The sequence below is a fragment of the Heteronotia binoei genome, chromosome 6, assembly GCF_032191835.1.
Source record: "Heteronotia binoei isolate CCM8104 ecotype False Entrance Well chromosome 6, APGP_CSIRO_Hbin_v1, whole genome shotgun sequence".
NCBI classification, from domain to species: Eukaryota; Metazoa; Chordata; class Lepidosauria; order Squamata; family Gekkonidae; genus Heteronotia; species Heteronotia binoei.
The window spans coordinates 25128609-25148283 of record NC_083228.1 but is presented as its reverse complement, the minus strand read 5'-3'; the positions used below and the strand labels follow the sequence as shown (position 1 = coordinate 25148283).

Sequence of the window (19675 nt, the reverse complement as noted above, 5' to 3'; positions counted from 1 at the left end):
TTAAAGAAAAAAAATGTTGAAGTAGTAGAAGAAGATATTGGATTTATATCCCGCCCTATACTCTGAATCTCAGAGTCTCAGAGTGGTCACAATCTCCTTTACCCTCCCCACCCAACAACAGACACCCTGTGAGGTAGGTGGGGCTGAGAGAGCTCTCCCAGAAGCTGCCCTTTCAAGGACAACTGCTGTGAGAGCTATGGCTGACCCAAGGCCATTCCAGCAGCTGCAAATGGAGGAGTGGGGAATCAAACCCGGTTCTCCCAGATAAAAGTCCGCGCACTTAACCACTACACCAAACTGGCATTAATATTATTATAGTAGAAGGGGCCCATGAAGGCAAAAGTGCCTATGACCCAAAAATGCCATAATGCAACCGTGAGTAGAGGCACCCTAAGCTGTGACTGACCACACCTAGGGGCCCTGGGAAAGTCCCTCAGTACTACACTGACTATTATGGGAAGCAGGTTATTGGGCTGCATTCCTCAGCACAAGTTTTTGTAGAGGCCAGAAGAAATGGCTTTATAATGATGCAATGACACTATGCCTTCCTTATCTCAAAATGAGGGACTTCGATTTCACACCCTGCAAACAAGTTCTCCCCCCCCCCACCCCACACACACATGCACTTTTATTGTTATAATTGAGGCTTTGGGGCCTGCTTCGTGTTCTTGCCCTCAGTGAAGACAGTGCTTAGATCTAAGATGTTACCTGGTATTCACTTGGCCTATATCATGATGGGATTCTGGACTTGAAAGAACCAGGTGATAGACTTGAGGAAAACAACTAAGAAGCAAGTTTATTTCAGTGGTCTGCGTGGCTTGGTTATTTCTTAGTTTTCCTTTTCTCCAGCCACCTCAGGAATACAGTAACAAAGTTGCTGGAGAGCTGGGGACTGAGAAAGATTAACGGTTACAAAGCAGGTTTCTTGTTTGACCAATTCAAATTCATAACACTACTTCAGACTTATAACATGGAACAAGAAAGGCTTTTAACTGTTTTTTAACAGGAACAGCACCCAAACTCTGCCTATCTTCAAAATGCCTATGTCCCCAATGGACCATTGGCCTGACCTCCTAACCGCTTTCCCACCAACTCCTATAAGCCTCGACTCTGTTGTTTGGCCAGCAGTTAAACAGCCAACCCCCCCCCCCCCCCACACACACACACATTTCAATCCACCATTTGAAAGTAATTGGTTGAGGCTTCTGCAGGGCAGAATATGACCATCCACCACAGGCCATGCTGTGTTTAGAGCTAGGGTGTTATTACCCCAAAGATGGAAACCCCTGGGGAAGCTATCTGGGGAACCCACCCTGAAGGGAGGGGATTATTTAATTAGTTTTCTTTTGAGATGGATTGGGCAAAATGTTTTCACATAGTTCCTTCAGTGGATGTATTGGGCAAAATATTTTCACATAGTTCCTTCACTGGATTTCCCCTTCTTAAAAACAAATACCTAATTTTTTAGAGTAAATATCTAAAAATCTATAGTTCTTTTCCAAAGCATTTACAGAGTTTGGCAAGACCCTTTTTTAGAAAACGTGAAACTTTCTGTTGTGCTCCAGAGACCTATTGTTAAAATTATCTAAAATATGAGAACATGTTATTTTAGCAACTTTTAAAAAAACAACCCTTTTTCTGCCTCTTCCCCCAAGGCCTGTAGAGTTATTCCTATGGCTCTGAGAAAGCTTTACTTGAAAGGCAGAGGGAAATGAAAAATAATACCAATAAAATGTTAAAGAACTCTGCAGAAACATATCTTGAAATACAGTTTCTGTAAAATGTTTTTATACAGCAAATATATTATGGTGGGTCAGAGTATAAATGCTGTGTTGAAATTCATTTGGCATGACCAAAACAGCTCAATTGCATGCAAAGAAACCATTCCGTATTTGTCTTGCACCCTCCCATCATCTTGTATATGCCATATTTCTTGAGAGCAAAAGACATGGCCAGGTTTTTAAGCAGTTTCCAAGCCATTTTCTCTTGTGAGTGACCACACCTAGGGGCCCTGGGAAAGTCCTTCAGCACTACACTGACTATTATGGGAAGCAGGTTTTTGGTCTGCATCCCTCAGCACAAGTTTTTGTAGAGGCCAGAAGAAATGGCTTTATAATGATGCAATGACACTATGCCTTCCTTATCTCAAAATGAGGGACTTCGATTTCACACCCTGCAAACAAGTTCTCCCCCCCACCCCACACACACATGCACTTTTATTGTTATAATTGAGGCTTTGGGGTCTGCTTTGTGTTCTTGCCCTCAGTGAAGGCAGTGCTTAGATCTAAGATGTTACCTGGTATTCACTTGGCCTATATTATGATGGGATTCTGGACTTGAAAGAACCAGGTGATAGACTTGAGGAAAACAACTAAGAAACAAGTTTATTTCAGTGGTCTGCGTGGCTTGGTTATTTCTTAGTTTTCCTTTTCTCCAGCCACCTCAGGAATACAGTAACAAAGTTGCTGGAGAGCTGGGGACTGAGAAAGATTAACGGTTACAAAGCAGGTTTCTTGTTTGACTAATTCAAATTCATAACACTACTTCAGACTTATAACATGGAACAAGAAAGGCTTTTAACTGTTTTTTAACAGGAACAGCACCCAAACTCTGCCTATCTTCAAAATGCCTATGTCCCCAATGGACCATTGGCCTGACCTCCTAACCGCTTTCCCACCAACTCCCATAAGCCTCAACTCTGTTGTTTGGCCAGCAGTTAAATGGCCAAACTCCCCCCCCCCCCCACACACACACATTTCAATCCACCATTTGAAAGTGATTGGTTGAGGCTTCTGCAGGGCAGAATATGACTGTCCACCACAGGCCGTGCTGTGTTTAGAGCTAGGGTGTTATTACCCCAAAGATGGAAACCCCTGGGGAAGCTATCTGGGGAACCCACACTGAAGGGAGGGGATTATTTAATTAATTGTCTTTTGAGATGGATTGGGCAAAATATTTTCACATAGTTCCTTCACTGGAATTCCCCTTCTTAAAAACAAATACCTAATTTTTTAGAGTAAATATCTAAAAATCTATAGTTCTTTTCCAAAGCATTTACAGAGTTTGGCAAGACCCTTCTTTACAAATCGTGAAACTTTCTGTTGTGCTCCAGAGACCTATTGTTAAAATTATCTAAAATACGAGAACATGTTATTTTAGCAACTTTTAAAAACACAACCCTTTTTCTGCCTCTTCCCCCAAGGCCTGTAGAGTTATTCCTATGGCTCTGAGAAAGCTTTGCTTGAAAGGCAGAGGGAAATGAAAAATAATACCAATAAAATGTTAAAGAACTCTGCAGAAACATATCTTGAAATACAGTTTCTGTAAAATGTTTTTATACAGCAAATATATTATGGTGGGTCAGAGTATAAATGCTGTGTTGAAATTCATTTGGCATGACCAAAACAGCTCAATTGCATGCAAAGAAACCATTCCGTATTTGTCTTGCACCCTCCCATCATCTTGTATATGCCATATTTCTTGAGAGCAAAAGACATGGCCAGGTTTTTAAGCAGTTTCCAAGCCATTTTCTCTCCTTCCTGTCTAAAATGACACTGAGGGCCAACCTAAATGTGATGGCAAACCCTTCGCTGCTCCGAGTTTGCTTCTGCCCTTTTAAAGTGATTTCTAAATGGTGCAGTTTTAAAATATCTGCGTAGCGCTCCCTGACTGTTTTGGTATGTGAAAAGGCATGGGGGAGGAGAGCTCCACCCTGGGGGCATTTTGAAATTAAAATGATGATCGTGAACTGGTGACGGTGATGAGTTTGCCGTCTCACTTAATTTGGCCCTGATTCAAAGGATTTCAGCTGCCGTGGAGATAAGGTTGCCAATCCCCAGGTGGGGGCAGGGGATCCCCTGGTTTGGAGACCCTCCCCCTGCTTCAGGGTCATCAGAAAGTGTGTGTGGGGAAAATGTCTTCTGGGCACTCTATTATTCCCTATGGAGACCAATTCCCTTAGGGTATAATGGAGAATTGATCTGTGGGCATCTGGGGTTCTAGGGGGGCTATATTTTGAGGTAGAGGCACCAAATGTTCAGCATAGCATCAAGTGCATCTCTTCAAAACACCCTCCAAGTTTCAAAAAGATTGGACCAAGGGGTCCAATTCTATGAGCTCCAAAAGAAGGTGCCTCTGTCCATTATTTCCAATGGAGGGAAGGCATTTAAAAGGTGTGCAGTTCCTTTATATGTGATTGCCAGAACTCCCTTTGGAGTTCAGTTATGCTTGTCACAACCTTGCTTCTGGCTCCACCCCCAAAGCCTCCTGGCTCCACCTCCAAAGTCTTCAGATATTTATTGAATTGGACTTGGCAACCCTACATGGAGAAGGCAAAGAACAAGGATTCAGAGGCTACATAAGAATTGCTTTCTGTAGCTCGAAGGGTCAGTTTTTCCTGCTCTCCAGATGCTCTAGGGTTTTCGGTTGCTAGCCTCCAGGTGGACCTGGAGATCTCCTACTTTTACAATTGATCTCCAGCTGGCAGAGATCAAGTCTCCTGGAGAAAATGGCTGTTTTGAGGGATGGGCTCTATGGCATTGTAGCATCCTGAGGCCCCTTCCCTCCCCAAACCCCGCCCTCTGTCAGATCGACCCCCCCCCCAAAGTCTCCAGGTATTCTCCATCATAGACCTGGATCAAGTCCTTCATTTGTCAAAACTTGGGCTTTTCTTTTATCACATGCAAAACTGTGTGCTTTAGCTCATCTTATCAGGGCAGTCAATTTAAATTTTAGTTGATTAATCAGTAGGGCCAATCTGAGTTGTTGATCTGGACATTTTATTTTTCTTATTGTTATGCACTCTATGAGGGTCTTTGGAAGAAAAAACTAGGAAGCTTCTGCTGGTGTGAAATGCAGTGACTCATTTTCTTACAGGTACAGAATCTTATGAACATGTTATACCTATGCTGAGCCAACAGCTCTGGCTGTTGATTTATTTCCAGGCTCAGTTCAAGGGGCTGCATCTCATGGATAAAAGACAGCCCTTCACAAATGCATTCAGGATAAACCTCACAATCTATTTACTCTTTGTGTAAGCTGTTGTATCCCAGCTTGCTTTTCCATGTGCTAAAGGCACAGCCCTAGATATTTTCCCATCAGATCAACAAAGAAAATGCCTTTTTTGTTGTTGTTGTGCAGACATTTTTCAGGAGTTCACAGGTACAATGTCCTCTATTTTAAAATGTCCCCTAGAAGAAGGACTGGGAGAGGGCTTAGGTTTGTTTATTTCATGTGAATAATAATAAGAAGGAGGAGGAGAAGGAGAAGGAGGTTTTCTCTATTATAAAAATTCAGGGCTTTTTTTTTTTGTGTGTAGCAGGAACTCCTTTGCATATTAGGCCACATACCCCTGATGTAGCCATTCCTCCAAGAGCTTACAGGGCTGTTGGTACAGGGCCTACTCTAAGCTCCAGGAGGATTGGCTACATGAGGGGTATGTGGCCTAATATGCAAAGGAGTTCCTGCTACAAAAAAAGCCCTGATAAAAATGCACAGTACTTGTGATTAATTACCAATATGTATTGAATAAACAAACAGGCTTAAGTAAGAATGCACATTGTGTTCATTAGTGTACTGCAGTGGTCCTAGAGTTGCCAAGTCCAACCCCAGAAATATCTGGGGACTTTGGGGGTGGAGCCAGGAGACTTTGGGGGTGGAGCCAGGAGAGATTGGGGTGGAGCTAGGGGAAGGGGGGGAAACGGCGCCGGGGAGCGTGGCGAGCCGCCCCGTCTCGGAGCGGGCGATGCCGCTGCGCAGCTGCCGCCTCTTCTCCGCTCGCTGTGGCTGCTCCTCCCATCTCGGAGTCCAGTATATTTAACCTTCAATTGTTGATATTTATTGGCTCCACTCTTCTTAACTGTCCTGTTCTTTTAAAAAATTTTTTACAGAAAATTACCTTCTTATAATGGCCGCCGATGTTTCAGTCCTAGAGAGGCTTAGGAGGCTTATTTTTTCCCCTTCTCTTAATGGCCACCACTTTCCTTTCTTGCCACGAAGTCTCATTCTCTGTGATATAGAAGTCTTGTGATATTTCTATGATGTCACTTCCTGTGACGTCTTGTTGTTCTGCAGTCCTCTTCTAGTATTGGAGGGGGTAGCTGACCACAGGTATGTACAGCAATTCCAATTTTCCCCTTTTTTAGCTGTTGCTTTAATTTTCTCAGTTCCAATTTTCCCCCACCTCCTTCCTCTTTGTTTTAGTGTCTTATATTAGTATCCAGACCTTTATTTTTCTTCCAAATAAATCTTAATTTAGTCCCGGAGCAATAGATAAAGATCTTTACCTTTTAAAGACTTGATCCTTCAAAAAGCACCGGTCAAATTCCATTAGATATTAATTAGTTCCAAAGAAGCTTTGGCTCATGATGAATTTTAGTCGATTTAACAACTCCAGATATCTTCTGTAGACGTTGAAATGTGATTCTTCTCCAGAGACTCTTCAAAGCCAAAAAGAAACCCCGGTGGGATTCCTCGTCAGCCAAAGTAAATCTCCTCAGAATTTTATAAGCATGTCTTGGCTTCTTGTCTAGAAGATGTGGGCAGCAGGCATTAAAACACTTTCTCTGCCCAGAACAGAGGGTCTGGTCTGCTCCTCACTGAGAAGCACGTCAATCCTCCATGAATCCAAAACCGGAAGCCCCCCCCCCCCCATGTTAACTTTTAAATTAAACCAGAGATGGGTTCTGTAAGGGAAGATATTGCCTCACCTGTTACAGTTCTTTGAGGGGGTGAACAAACATGTGGACAAAGGGGACCCAATAGATGTTGTTTACCTTGACTTCCAGAAAGCTTTTGATAAAGTTCCTCATCAAAGGCTCCTTAGTAAGCTCGAGAGTCATGGAGTAAATGGACAGGTCCTCTTGTGGATCAAAAACTGGCTAATTAATAGGAAGCAGAGAGTGAGTATAAATGGGCAGTCTTCACAGTGGAGGATGGTAAGCTGTGGGGTGCCACAGGGCTCAATACTGGGTCCCATGCTCTTTAACTTGTTCATTAATGATCTGGAATTGGGAGTAAGCAGCAAAGTGGCAAAGTTTGCAGATGACACTAAATTGTTCAGGGTGGTGAGAACCAGAGAGGATTGTGAGGCACTCCAAAGGGATCTGTTGAGGCTGGGTGAGTGGGCGTCAACGTGGCAGACGAGGTTCAATGTGGCCACGTGCAAAGTAATGCACATTGGGGCCAAGAATCCCAGCTACAAATACAAGTTGATGGGTTGTGAACTGGCAGAGATTGACCAAGAGTGAAATCTTGGGGTCATGGTAGATAACTCACTGAAAATGTCAAGACAGTGTGTGATTGCAATAAAAAAGGCCAACGCCATGCTGGGAATTATTAGGAAAGGAATTGAAAACAAATCAGCCAGTATCATAATGCCCCTGTATAAATCGATGGTGCTGTATCATTTGGAATACTGTGTACAATTCTGGTCACCGCACCTCAAAAAGGATATTATAGCATTGGAAAAAGTGCAGAAAAGGGCAACTAGAATGATTAAAGGTTTGGAACACTTTCCCTATGAAGAAAGGTTAAAACTCTTGGGGCTCTTTAGCTTGGAGAAACGTCAACTGTGGAGTGACATGATAGAGGTTTACAAGATTATGCATGAGATGGAGAAAGTAGAGAAAGAAGTACTTTTCTCCCTTTCTCACAATACAAGAACTCATGGGCATTCAATGAAATTCCTGAGCAGTCAGGTTAAAATGATGTCACATATATATATATGTGTGTTTGTGTGTGTGTGTGTGTATACACACACACATATATTGGCCACTGTGTGACACAGAGTGTTGGACTGGATGGGCCATTGGCCTGATCCAATATGGCTTCTCTTATGTTCTTAGAGTTGCCAGAAAGATCAGTGACATCCTTGCTCTGGGCACCCTTTTACATTTGCTTGGATGTTTTCCCAGCCTGAACAGGAACTTCTAAATTGGCCTAGAATTTCACTTTTGGAAAAAAGTAATGGTTTATTTATGAAAAAAACGTAGGCAAACTTTTTGACCCTGAGGGGCACGCAAGGCTTCTTGGCAGAACATAAAAACAAACAACTTCATCAGAGGGACTTAGGTAAACAGAACACATTGTGTCTGAAATAAGAGAAAGGTGCTGCCAGGGCAGCTTCCTTTGGGTGGGGGTTCTCAAACAGGAGGGGGCTGCATAAGAGGCCTCTGCTCATATTGACACCCACCTCTTTGCTGAAGGCAGGAGCAGCTGGTGGACAAAACCTCCCTGTGCCGAGGGGCAGCTTCAGATCCAGGGAAAATGGAAGCAAAAAACCAGAGACAAGCCAAAGCTTTGAGCAGTTTTGTTCTGGCATTGTCCAAAATACCTTTGGCCTATTTTGTGTCTCTCTTTGTGTGAAGATGTTCCTTATTAGCTGATGTTGTTTTCTGTGATGTCACAGGACACAGTTAGAAAAATGTGCCTGTTTTATAGTTTTAATGTTTGTTTTCCAATTCAATTATAAAGTTATTACACACAGAGACTTATGTATGTATGCAGGGCTTTTTTTGAGCAGGAATGTATGGGAATGCAGCCCCGGCTGGCTTGGTGTCAGGGGGTATGGCCTAATATGCAAATGAGTTCATGCTGGGCTTTTTCTACAAAAAAAAGCCATGTATGTATGTATATTCCCCTGAAATGGCTAGTCTTCCCTGAATTTTTTTAAGTAGAATTTTTTACACAGTTTGACTCAAAAGCTAGTCTGCCAGTGCTATACCTTGCTAAGACCTCTGCTTCAGTCAGGACTGTAACAGAGCCATCCAAAGCAGGGTTATAATGAGCTTAGAAGGGTGTAGGCTTTTTTTTGCAGAAAAGGCCCAGCAGGAACTCATTTGCATATTAGGCCACGCCTCCATGATGTCAAACCAGCCAGAACTACGTTCCTGTGTGTTCCTGCTCTGGAAAAGCCCTGGAAGTGTGTAATTCTTCCATGCACATGTATATGCAACTTTATTTAACTGACTCAGTTCGTGGCAAAGTGGCTAACAATCTGCAGAGACTGACAGAACTACAAATGCAACGGGCTAAGTGGTTTGTGTGAAGTTTGTGCTTAGTTATTTTTCTCTCTTTTTGCAAGAAGAAAAAACCTGAACAACTCCACTTGTCTTTGGCTTGTATGAGTGTTTTGGCTGCATCTTTGCAATGAAGAACTGAAGAGAGCTTTAAAAGGCAGACCTGAAGCCTTCATTTTCATGCCCGCCAAGCACACTGGTGTAGATCAGTCAAATCCTTTTGGATTAGTGATGTACTCCTGGTTGGGTGTGGCTTCGGGGGGGGGGAGGGGGCTGAGGATTTTAAAAAAATTGAAAGATGTCTAATTTTGTACCCTTCACCATGTCTAGTGACCTTCCAAATTTGCCTGCAGTGGTTTGTCTTTTACTTAAGGGTGGGAGGAAGAGAGCTGATATATAGTGGGTAATGGGGGAGAGCCTGTGTCTGTGGGTATAATGTGGAATCTTTTCATGAAGCCACATTTAATTATTTTTGACTGAGCCAGTATGTTTAACCTTACTGAAAAGCTCCCATCGACTAGGGTAGTGGAGGATTTTAGTCTTTGATCCTAAGAATATATTCATAGCTTTGTTGGATCAAACCAAAATCCATCTAGTTTAGCTCTCAGCTTGCACTGGCAGCCAGGCTGTATCTCTTGGATGCTTTCCAACAGAGCATCTGAAAAAGATAGCATTCCGCTGTTGGTTGTCCCAAAGTCTTAATAATCAGGTATAATGCCTCAGTAGTGGGAGGTTCTGTTTAGCTGTTAAGGCCAATCACTATGAAACCATCACTTGCAGCTGAAAGAAAGTTTCACTGATATATATTTATTTGTATACAACAACAACAACAACAACATTTTATTTGTATCCCGCCCTCCCCGCCGAAGCAGGCTCAGGGCGGCTAACAACCTCAAGTACAGTAAATTATACAATAAATATTTTAAAACAGTAGCTTATTTAAACAGTCTAATTTAAAATTTCTAAAATTAACATTCTGGTGCTATTTCAGCATGATGGTAAAAATCGCTGGCGAGTCCCTCTGTCATTTTTAATCGGTGAAGGCCAACCCAAAAAGGATGGTCTTGCAGGCCCTGCGAAACTGTTCAAAGTCCCAAACTGTTCAAAGTCCCGCAGGGCCTGCACTTCTTCCGGGAGCTGGTTCCATAGGTGTGGAACCTCGCCTTATTGCCTTGGAATCAAGTGGCTAACAAAAGTCAGGGCAAGCTGCAAATGGCAATATAGCCATAAATCCACAGGATAGATACAGCATGCAAGATATAAAAGAGCCAGATCAGCCAAAGCAATTTACCCTCCACCAGAAGTTCCTCAAAATAAAAGATTTTAAAATAAGTAAAACCTTTTTGCACACCTTCCTGACTACAAAAAGTGAAAGTGCACTCTGCACCCACTCTGGCAACTCATTGCAAAATCCTATCAAAGTGGGGCTGTAGGCAGGATTTGGGGAGTCAGGGGGCTATGGGATTTTTGAGGGGGCACTCAAGCTCCCCCCACCCCCGCTTCAGCTGCCTTGAGGACTGTGCTCTCCAGCCTCCTCCTCCCTTCCTTCTCCACAATTTCAATGCCTGGGAAGGGGCGGTGAAGCAGCCATGGCTTCCCAGGCCATTTAAAGTAAAATGGCGCCGGAGGTTCGCGGCTCCTTACCCCGCACTGATAGCGATCATGCTGGAGGGCCAGCATAGGAGTTGCGAGCCTCTGGAGCCATTTTACCAGTTGATCATGGGGAGGGGGCTTTAAATAGCCCAGGAAGCACAGCTGCTTTCCCTTCCCAGGCATTGAAATGGTGGGGAGGGGAAGGAGGAGGAGGAGGCTGGGGAACCAGGGAAGCACCCCTGCAGCCTCAAACCACCAGTGATTTCACTAGGGCAGTGTACTTATGGGAGTTGTTGAATGTAAGAGTCTGTTATATTTCAACCAACTTCTTCAGACTAACACAGGAAAATGAAAATAAGGTACAAAGCAATCTAGGAAAATAAGGTACAAAGCAATCATAATCAGGTTCTAGTTTACTATTTACTAGCTATTGTATGATGCAAATGACTTCTGAAATGAATGAAAAACAAACTGAGGGACTGTGCTCTCTTACTTTCTCACAGCTTCACATACTCACTGGACAGAGCCATGTGGCTCTGTCTGTTTGCCCTGCCCCCACCCAGTTTTCCTCCCACTGAGATTTAAAGGCACACACACCTTCCAAATCACAATCAGTTTCCAAGCTTCTTCTATGACTGCTGAGATTTAAAGGCACAAGCTGGCTGTTGGAGCAGGGCTTCCTCCACCTGGACCTGGGGACTGGTAAGCCTAGATTCAAACCTGGGACTTGGCCCGCCTCTTTCCCATGGCAAGCAGATACCAGTTTTCAGAGGATCTTGCTTGCTGTGAGGAAGAGGTGGGCCAAGTTGCTGCAGCATGGCAGCTTGTTAGAAATCGGACATAAGTGTGTGTGTGGGGGGGAAGAGCTCCAACGCTGGAACAAGTCTAGTGTGGAATCAGTCTCAAACTACACCATGCTGGTTCTCATGCTGGTAGGTTCATATATAAAGTAAAGGTAGTCCCCTGTGCAAGCACCAGTCATCCCCAACACTGGAATGATGTCACATCATGACATTTTATGGCATACTTTTTATGGTGTGGTTTACTATTGCCTTCCCCAGTCATCTACACTTTACCCCCAGCTTGCTGGGTACTTATTTTACTGACCTTGGAAGGATAGAATGCTGAGTCAACCTTGAGCTGGCTACCTGAACCCAACTTCCACTGGGATCAAACTCAGGTCGTGAGCAGAGTTTTGACTGCAATAGTGCAGTTTACCACTCTGTGCCTCAGGTTCATATATACTCCTCTACAATATGTTACAAGTTTCCACACTGTTGTACAGGCAGAAAGAGGAAGACTTTTGAATGATTTTGTTGGGAAATAAATTTTGGAAGGGCAGGGGAACTGCCCAGCAGTCCAATAGCTGAGATGGAGGAATTTTCAGCTTCCTGAATTATTGTTAGATCCTAAATTAAAAGTTTAGTAAAGGCCTTGTCGGAATGGGCTGCTGCAATTTCTTGTGTCATCAGCAATTTCAGATACATTGTACTTATACTGACAGTCAAAAACAACCTCAATTTGGGAGAATAGAGCAACGAAGTAGCCAAACATGATTAAAGGGGTGGGGGAAATAATCCATATAAAAAGAAACTGAGGTCAAGTAGCCTAGAGATGATGGTCATTTTCCAGTATTATCACCTAGTTTTCATAGAAATTGAAAAGGCCAAGAAAAGCTCTTGGTTTTCCAAATTCACTCCACTATAAATTGGATTTAGGGAGTAATCCTAAACAGGTCAATTAAGAAGCCGATTGAGGTCTTTCCCTGGAAACAAGCTTGAGAGGAGCAGAGCAGGCTCCTGTAGGGATAAGGAGGAGTTAACTTGTTTTTTTTATCTTTTGTACTTAACATTATGCTTTGGTTTTAACTTGCTCTAATGATGTGTTTGTGGGTTAGTTTGAAAGGTTTTTAAGGCTATATTTTAGTTTGTTTTAATTTATTAGCTGCTTGGGTGACCTAGGATAGCCAACCCCCAGGAATTACAATTGATCCCCTGGAGCAAATGGTTCCTTTGGAGGACGGACCGCTTGGAATTATAACTTGCTGAGGTTCCTCCCCCCTCCCCCCAACGCCAGCCACTCCAGACTCCACCAACCAAATTGCCAAGAATTTCTCAACCCAGAGTTGGCAACACTATGGGGCAGAAAGGCAGAGTAGAAATCTTGTTAATAAATAATTCTGTTCCGTATGTATCATAATGTATGCATACGATAAACAGGTCTTAGGCATACACTCAGTGAGACCCTTGTGCCTTCTGTCCACCTGGCAACTTCTTAGTGTTAAATCTGAGTCCTGATAGCTGATAGCTGGGTGCCATTGTTAAGGTCCCGTGGAAGAAATCTAAACATGGTCCTAATGGTGGGATGAGCAAAATAAAACCATCTTTCTCTGCTGGCTGTTAGAAGTCATGGCAAGCAGGGAGATGGGGACCTAAAATCCCAAATCCCTCCAAAAAAAGTGGCTCCAAAAAAAGTTCTGAACCACCCCACCCCCGAGAACTGCAGAATGTCCCCATTGAAATCATTATTTTAATTTATGTTAAAAGTTTATGAGTGCTAGTAAGGAAATTCAGAATTATCCATCTTAGAATAAAAGTCTGGTTTTGTTTTAAGGTAAGGTTATATATACATAAGGGAACATTCCCTCTATCCAGCACTCATTGAAAGGAATTTAGCATTTTCTGAATGTCCCTAAGTAGTAATGTCTGTGTCCCTAAGTAGTGGAGGGGTATCCATCATTTGTTTCAATTTAGAAAGCCCATATATACAAATTCTAGATAGGCTTGCTTATTCCAGACTGAGGTTTTGCCACTGTTGTGAAAGTACAAGCTATACTTGTCTGCATTTCGGCATTCATAATTCAAACTACAAATAGGAAAAGCACAGAGCAATTGTAGCGGAATCTTTCCCAGTTAGCTCAAAATGTAGCACATACAATCTTTATGAGCAATCACTCTTATCTGTAAAGTTTTATGAATCTTAATAGAATTTGAACAAATTTAAGCAAACTTCGTTCTGCATACATGAAAAGGGCTTTTACAGTGCAGACTCCGCATATGCAGATAAATGAATGGCAAGAGGTGTACCCCCACCGCAGCTACCACTGCTTTGATTTTGACGCTTGAATGCTAATCTGAAAATGTAAGAAACATTCCTGGAAAATGCAGATGCCTTTTATCCCAGCCAGCAAAGCAAAAATATAAGGGTAATTTCTAATTTCCCCTTCCTTCTAGATTGGCCCAACAATCCCCATTCCAGTTTCCCTTATCCCGTGGGCAAATTGAACCCATCACTTTATTTTCACACTAGGTTTTTTTTGTTTCCTTAGAATTGGATTTTTCAAAACATGGATTTTTTGACATTTTATGTATAAATAACTATGGGTTAGATCCAAGTATTCCATTCTGCTAACGGAAGGCACTAGCCTGGCACTGGTTTCAGGAGCCTTTTGTAGTGTGCAGAGCCTTCAACTGGCAAAAAGGCCCACTTTTATTAATAGAAATTTTCCATGGGAGCTAACCCAATGAAAATGAAACAGAATGGGAACGTCTACTTATTCCTTAAAGACAGTGGTTATCCTTAAAAAAACCCCCAAAACCTGTCTCTTTAGGGATACTCAAACATGCAGCAGTTCGATTCACTAGTTGTAATTGAGAGCTCATGTTTTTGATTATGGTTTTGAATGGTTAATGACCAATTCACAGCTATTCAGCAGGTTGTTTCACTATATTCCTTCCTCACCATGCAGTACAAAGCAATTGGCTTTTTGCTCATGTGCATGCTCACACAGCTCGATTGAGCTCTCCTACCTCCACTTTGCCTTTGCTGCATATCTGCTCTGCTCAGGAAACAATTATTTAAATAGAAAATTAAATTGGCCATAAATCATATAAATCACTCATAAATGAATGCTGTGTTTTAATAAAATCCTACCCTTCAGGCTTCGTGTAAGTACTCCCTGGTGACATTAATGACTTCCAGTAGGTCTGAATTGCATTGTGCCATTCTGTAAAAACCCAATGCAAACCAGCAGGCTTTGTGGCTGCTCAGCACAAACTGAAAAGTTCAGCACAAACTGAACAGGGTAGATAATTGGCTCACATCTGACTGACACCTTGGAACATGGAAAGTTTGACTGTTATTTTTGTACTGAAATTTCCAGTATTCTCAATTTCAAATAGCAGTTCACTAATACGGAGTAGTAAGGGCACAATGTTTCTTTGTGAAGACATCTTTGGATGGCTTTTAGGGGACTTAACGTGGTTGAACAGAGACAAATGAAGTCTCACATAAAATCTAGGGTTACTATTCCCCTGGTGGCACCAGGGGAACTCCTGAGTTTTGGAGCTTTAGCCCTCTGCCAGCCGTTGGCTGGTGGGGGAAGCCCCACCCCCATACAGGGACATTGGCACGCAATGTCTCCTATGTGATCATCGCACTGGGGATGTCATGAAGGGACACTCTGGTTTTTGGGCAAACTCTATGGTTTTTACCAGAACATTCCCTGCTCAATGTCCCTGTGTGATGACAACACTTTCAGTGACACCATTACATCAGGGATGTCACACAACATCCCCGCCCATTCTGGAACAACCCTCTAAGTCCCCCACTCCAGTCAAGGTAAGACCTGGCAAGCCTACATAAAATCACATATTGCATAGATGGCAAAACAAATTTCTGCAAACATATCTGCCCTGTCCCCAGGTAGAGTAGCATCAAATGAAGAGTCAAGAGTTCAGACCACGGTTTTGAAGCTTCTATTGTTATTTGCTGTAATTGTTCCAGAGTTGGTCAACAGTTACATTATGAGAGACTAGTCTAGCCTGACCCCTACAATTCAAGCACATATCATATGGTCAGCTCTGCGTCCATAGGAAGACTGTCAACAGCAAGCTAGTGAGCAGAAAGGATCTCCTCCACATTACCATCATGTGCAAGAGGAGTTGGGCAATTGGGTCAGCCCCTGTGTGTATAAATGCAGTGTGTAAAGGGTGCATTTATGAGAGTTCTATGAATAGTATGGTTTGTTACTTGGGGTCTTGTCCCCTTGGACTAAACTGAATCAATAAGGAACGCACAGCCTCAATGACTTAATTGAAACAAATTAAATAGCTTATTGAGGGGGGGAGATCTTAATGGAAAATACCAGACAAAAGAAACCATAATTCACAAATTAAAAAGTAAAAGGAAGCAACCAAATAAGAAGAGAATACCTGCGCTTTACTATATGGCCCCAAGTATGAGCAAAGAATATATATGAACTGTATGTAGGAATTAACGGGCATTTACTGATTGCAATGTTTCGACCATTCTTCAGTACAAAGATTAGAGCAGGGGTTTCCAACATGGCATTCATGGTATCATGGCTCCTGTCAACATCTTTCCTGGTGGTTTTTAGAAAGATGGTGGGGCCACATTGGGCTCATGCAAAGCAGGGCTTCTAATTGGCTACTGGAAATCTGACTGGGCAGATTTTTAAAAACCGTGGGCGTTTTCGCACAGAGCTTACCCCAGAGTGACGTCCCTCTTCACCATGCAGCGTCTGCGCGGATTTCGCACCAACTGCTCCGCAGAACCAGGAAGAGCCGCGGCTTTTGCGTTGCTAACGTAAACTGGTTTTTAGCAGTTTACATTTGTGACGCAAAAGGCTCAGCACTTCGCGGCTCTTCCTGGTTCTGCGGAGCAGTTGGTGCGAAATCCGCGTAGACGCTGTGCGGTGAAGAGGGACGTCGCTCCGGGGTAAGCTCTGTGCGAAAACGCCTCTTGTTTCAGCAGCAGCTGCCATAATGGTGTTGATTTTCATCTCATCCCTCATATCTATACTTGGTCTCTCTCTCTATGTGCAGCTCTGCTTCCTGTGGCAGCCATTTTGGGTTTGTGCTCATCACCCTGTCAGAATTCCAGAGGTGCCCACAGGCTCAAAAAGGTTGGAGACCCCTGGCATAGAGTATCATGAAGAGATGAACTAAGTGCCTTGTAAACAAAGTAACTGACAATCGTTTAAAACCCAGTGACGGTAATAAGAGCAGCAGAATAATACAGCAAACTACTCCTAAAGCACCTACCTGTCTGTTCTTATTAGATGACTAGGCCAAGGTCAGAACACTTCAAGTCTCATAGCAGGATTGCTCAGGAGGATTCCTGGGACCAGATTAAAATAAATGTGTATGTGTGAAAGACAGCAGATGGGGTAATAGTTAAAGAGAATATCTGACATGCACTATCTATGTCTGCCTGCTTATTTGTTAAGAGAATGCAGTGAAACCAATCTCCTTATATTGGGTGCCATATTTAGGGATGCTGAAAACTTGCATAAAAATATGACAGACATTTGAATCTCTTGTTCACAGTGCCTGTTTTCTGTTGAGTTTTTGATCACCTCAACAATTCGTTTGCGGTTTGAAACAAGTAGCATTTTGAGTGAAACAAAACAGAAATCAAGTGAACCCTTGAAGACTAATCATATTTATTACAGAGGGTAGCAGTGTTGGTTTGCAGTAGAAGAACTAGATTCCAAGTCCAGTAGCACCTTAGAGACTAGGAAGATTTTCAGGGTACGTTCTTTAAGAAGGTTTAAGGTGCTTTGGATTTATATCCCGCCCTCCCCATTGAAGCAGGCTCAGGGCGGCTCACAACCAGCAAAATAAGAAAAAATTTAACAATAAAACAAGTTAAACAATTTAAATGGTTAAGAACAATTAAAACAGTCTGGTGCTAATTGTATCTGATGTTTTCTCGCTTCAGATGACATTCAGTCTATATTCGATGTATTGAAACAAAGACTCTCGAAAGCTTATACCCCCAAATCTTATTGTCTCTTAAAGCGTTACTGGAATTGAATCTAACATGTTCATGCTTAGAACTGAATGAGTCAAAGTGCAGTTCTTGATCAGTGGTGTGACGCATGAGTATGTGTAAATCCAGTAAATATTATATATAAACATACATGCTTAGCTTTGGGTGTCAGGCATCGGGGTGGGGGTGAGCAGTACTGCAAACTACAGACACAAGGCCTCCTCCCCAATCCCACTTTAACAGGATTGCACCAAGAAAAGACATCTTCTGTTTTTATTGTTAGTTGGAGCCCCTTGTTGCCCTTCTGCATGCAACTGAAAAAAAAAAATGATTTGATGATTTGTGATTTTGATGAGTAAGGAGAATTTTAATTGATTTTAAAAATATTTAATTATTTAAATAAGACATTTTTTCTCAAGGTTCAGTGATCCTGCTTACCATTTGAAATCTAGTTGGTAACCATAGGGATGATCAAGCATTTCTGCTCATATTATTGTGCAAGAATTAGGTATTAATAACAATAAAAATAACTTGTCATTCCGTAACAGTGAAATACAATCTGTATCATATTGAAGCTAAAGCAATGTACAATTGCTATATACTACTGGCAACAAAATCAATTATAAAATTTATAAAATGAAAAGAATTATACAAAAGAATTATAAAGTGAAAAATGAGGAAAAGCAGACTGGGCACATACTTCTGGTATCCAAAAGAATGTTGAAAGTGTTGCATATGTAGGCATTTTCTTAAACACCTATATTTTTTTCCTAATGACCATCTACCGTGGGAGAAGGAAGAGAATGCCAAGGATGCCATTATTAGATCCAGGCTGATGCCTGGTATAGACCCATGTTGCCAGATGAGCCTTAGGCTAGCAGAAGTGCAGAAAAGACCCTGGGAATGTTTCCAGGCCTGAAATGAGTTTGTCCCTAAGAGAAATGTCTGTTGTTCTCATGTCGTTTTCCCAGACCCTGGAAGAACTAGAAGATATGTCTGACATTGAAGATGAATGTGATGCACGCAGCCGTACCAGTATTCAGACTGAAGGGAAAACTGATAGGGTATGTCTCACACCAGTTTGATCAAAAAGTTGTTGAACAAAGGCTGTTCCTCTAATGACTCTTCATTTTGTCTATGAATCATGCCAGATTTTTGCTCCTTTCTTTAACAGATTTCTGAGTGTGTTGTATTTCAAACAGATATGTAATGGTGCAGGGAAATGGGCTCCCTAATGAAGTTATAAATATTGAGAAGAAAATTACATTAGCTTGGCAAATACTTAACTCAAAATTCACAGTTGCTCAAAGTCCTGGGCTTGGGCCTTCTAGCCAGTAGAAGTATAGTTATGACCAAATGCCAACTATGTTTATTTATTAGCCTTGCCAATCCCCAGGTCCCAGCAAGGAATCTCCCAATTTTGCAGGCTCCTTCCCACCCTCAGTCAGCTGGCTGGCAGGGAGAAGGCCCACCCCAACAGCCACCATGTGCCTTTCCACTTCAGAAGGCTTAAAAAATGCTTGGAAATGCTTGCTTTTTAGATGGTATGTCTGTGCCTTTAAATCTGTAGAGGACAAGCTGAATGGGGGGAGGGTGGGCCAGCAGCTGCTCCCAGTAGCTGTGAAAGCAGCCCAGACTCTCAGTTTGTTTTACAATCTTTTCAGAGGTCAGTGCATAGTAAAGGATAAACTAGAACCTTTGGTTTCCCTGTGTTAGTCTGAAGAACTTGGAACTTCAGCAACTCATGAGTAAATTGCCCCAGTGAGATCACACAAGCGTGGGATTGCAAACTGTTTATTTTGGCCTCTGTGTGTGTGCGTGTGTGTGTGTGTATGTGTGTGTGCGTGTGAGAGAGAGAGAGAGGACATGTACAGGGGACGTGCAGCTGCTTGGGGTGAGAAAATGAAGACTGTATTCAGGGGAACTGCACTGCTGTATGTTTACTTATTTATTTTAGAGAATGTGAAAGTCTTCTGGCTCCACCCCAAAGTCCCCAGATATTTTCTGAATTAGACTAGGCAACCTTATTATTTATTCACTTCATTTATACCCTGCTTTTCTTCCCAGTGGGACCTAGAGTGGGTTATATTGTCCTATCTCCTCCAGATCCTTGTCCAGCTCTAACAACTTTACTGCACTGGCTCTCATATGAGGGCAGGTTGCTTTAAACAGAATTACATTGAGTCCAGACTGTTAAGCATTCCCACCAGGGAGCTCTTGGAACTGTAGTTCGCTGAAGAAGATATGAATCTTTGCGTTCATAAAACTTT

The 19675-nt window shown here is 42.5% G+C and overlaps 1 protein-coding gene across 2 annotated transcripts in view; it reads left to right on the top strand.

Moving 5' to 3' along the window:
* CTNNA3 (catenin alpha 3) overlaps positions 1–19675 on the top strand; it is a 1035346-nt gene that overhangs the window by 904757 nt on the left and 110914 nt on the right. For both annotated transcript variants that reach the window (XM_060241118.1, XM_060241119.1), the window contains one exon: positions 18377–18469. In XM_060241118.1, the coding sequence (XP_060097101.1) occupies positions 18377–18469 (93 nt within the window). The remainder of the gene's footprint in view (positions 1–18376; positions 18470–19675) is intronic.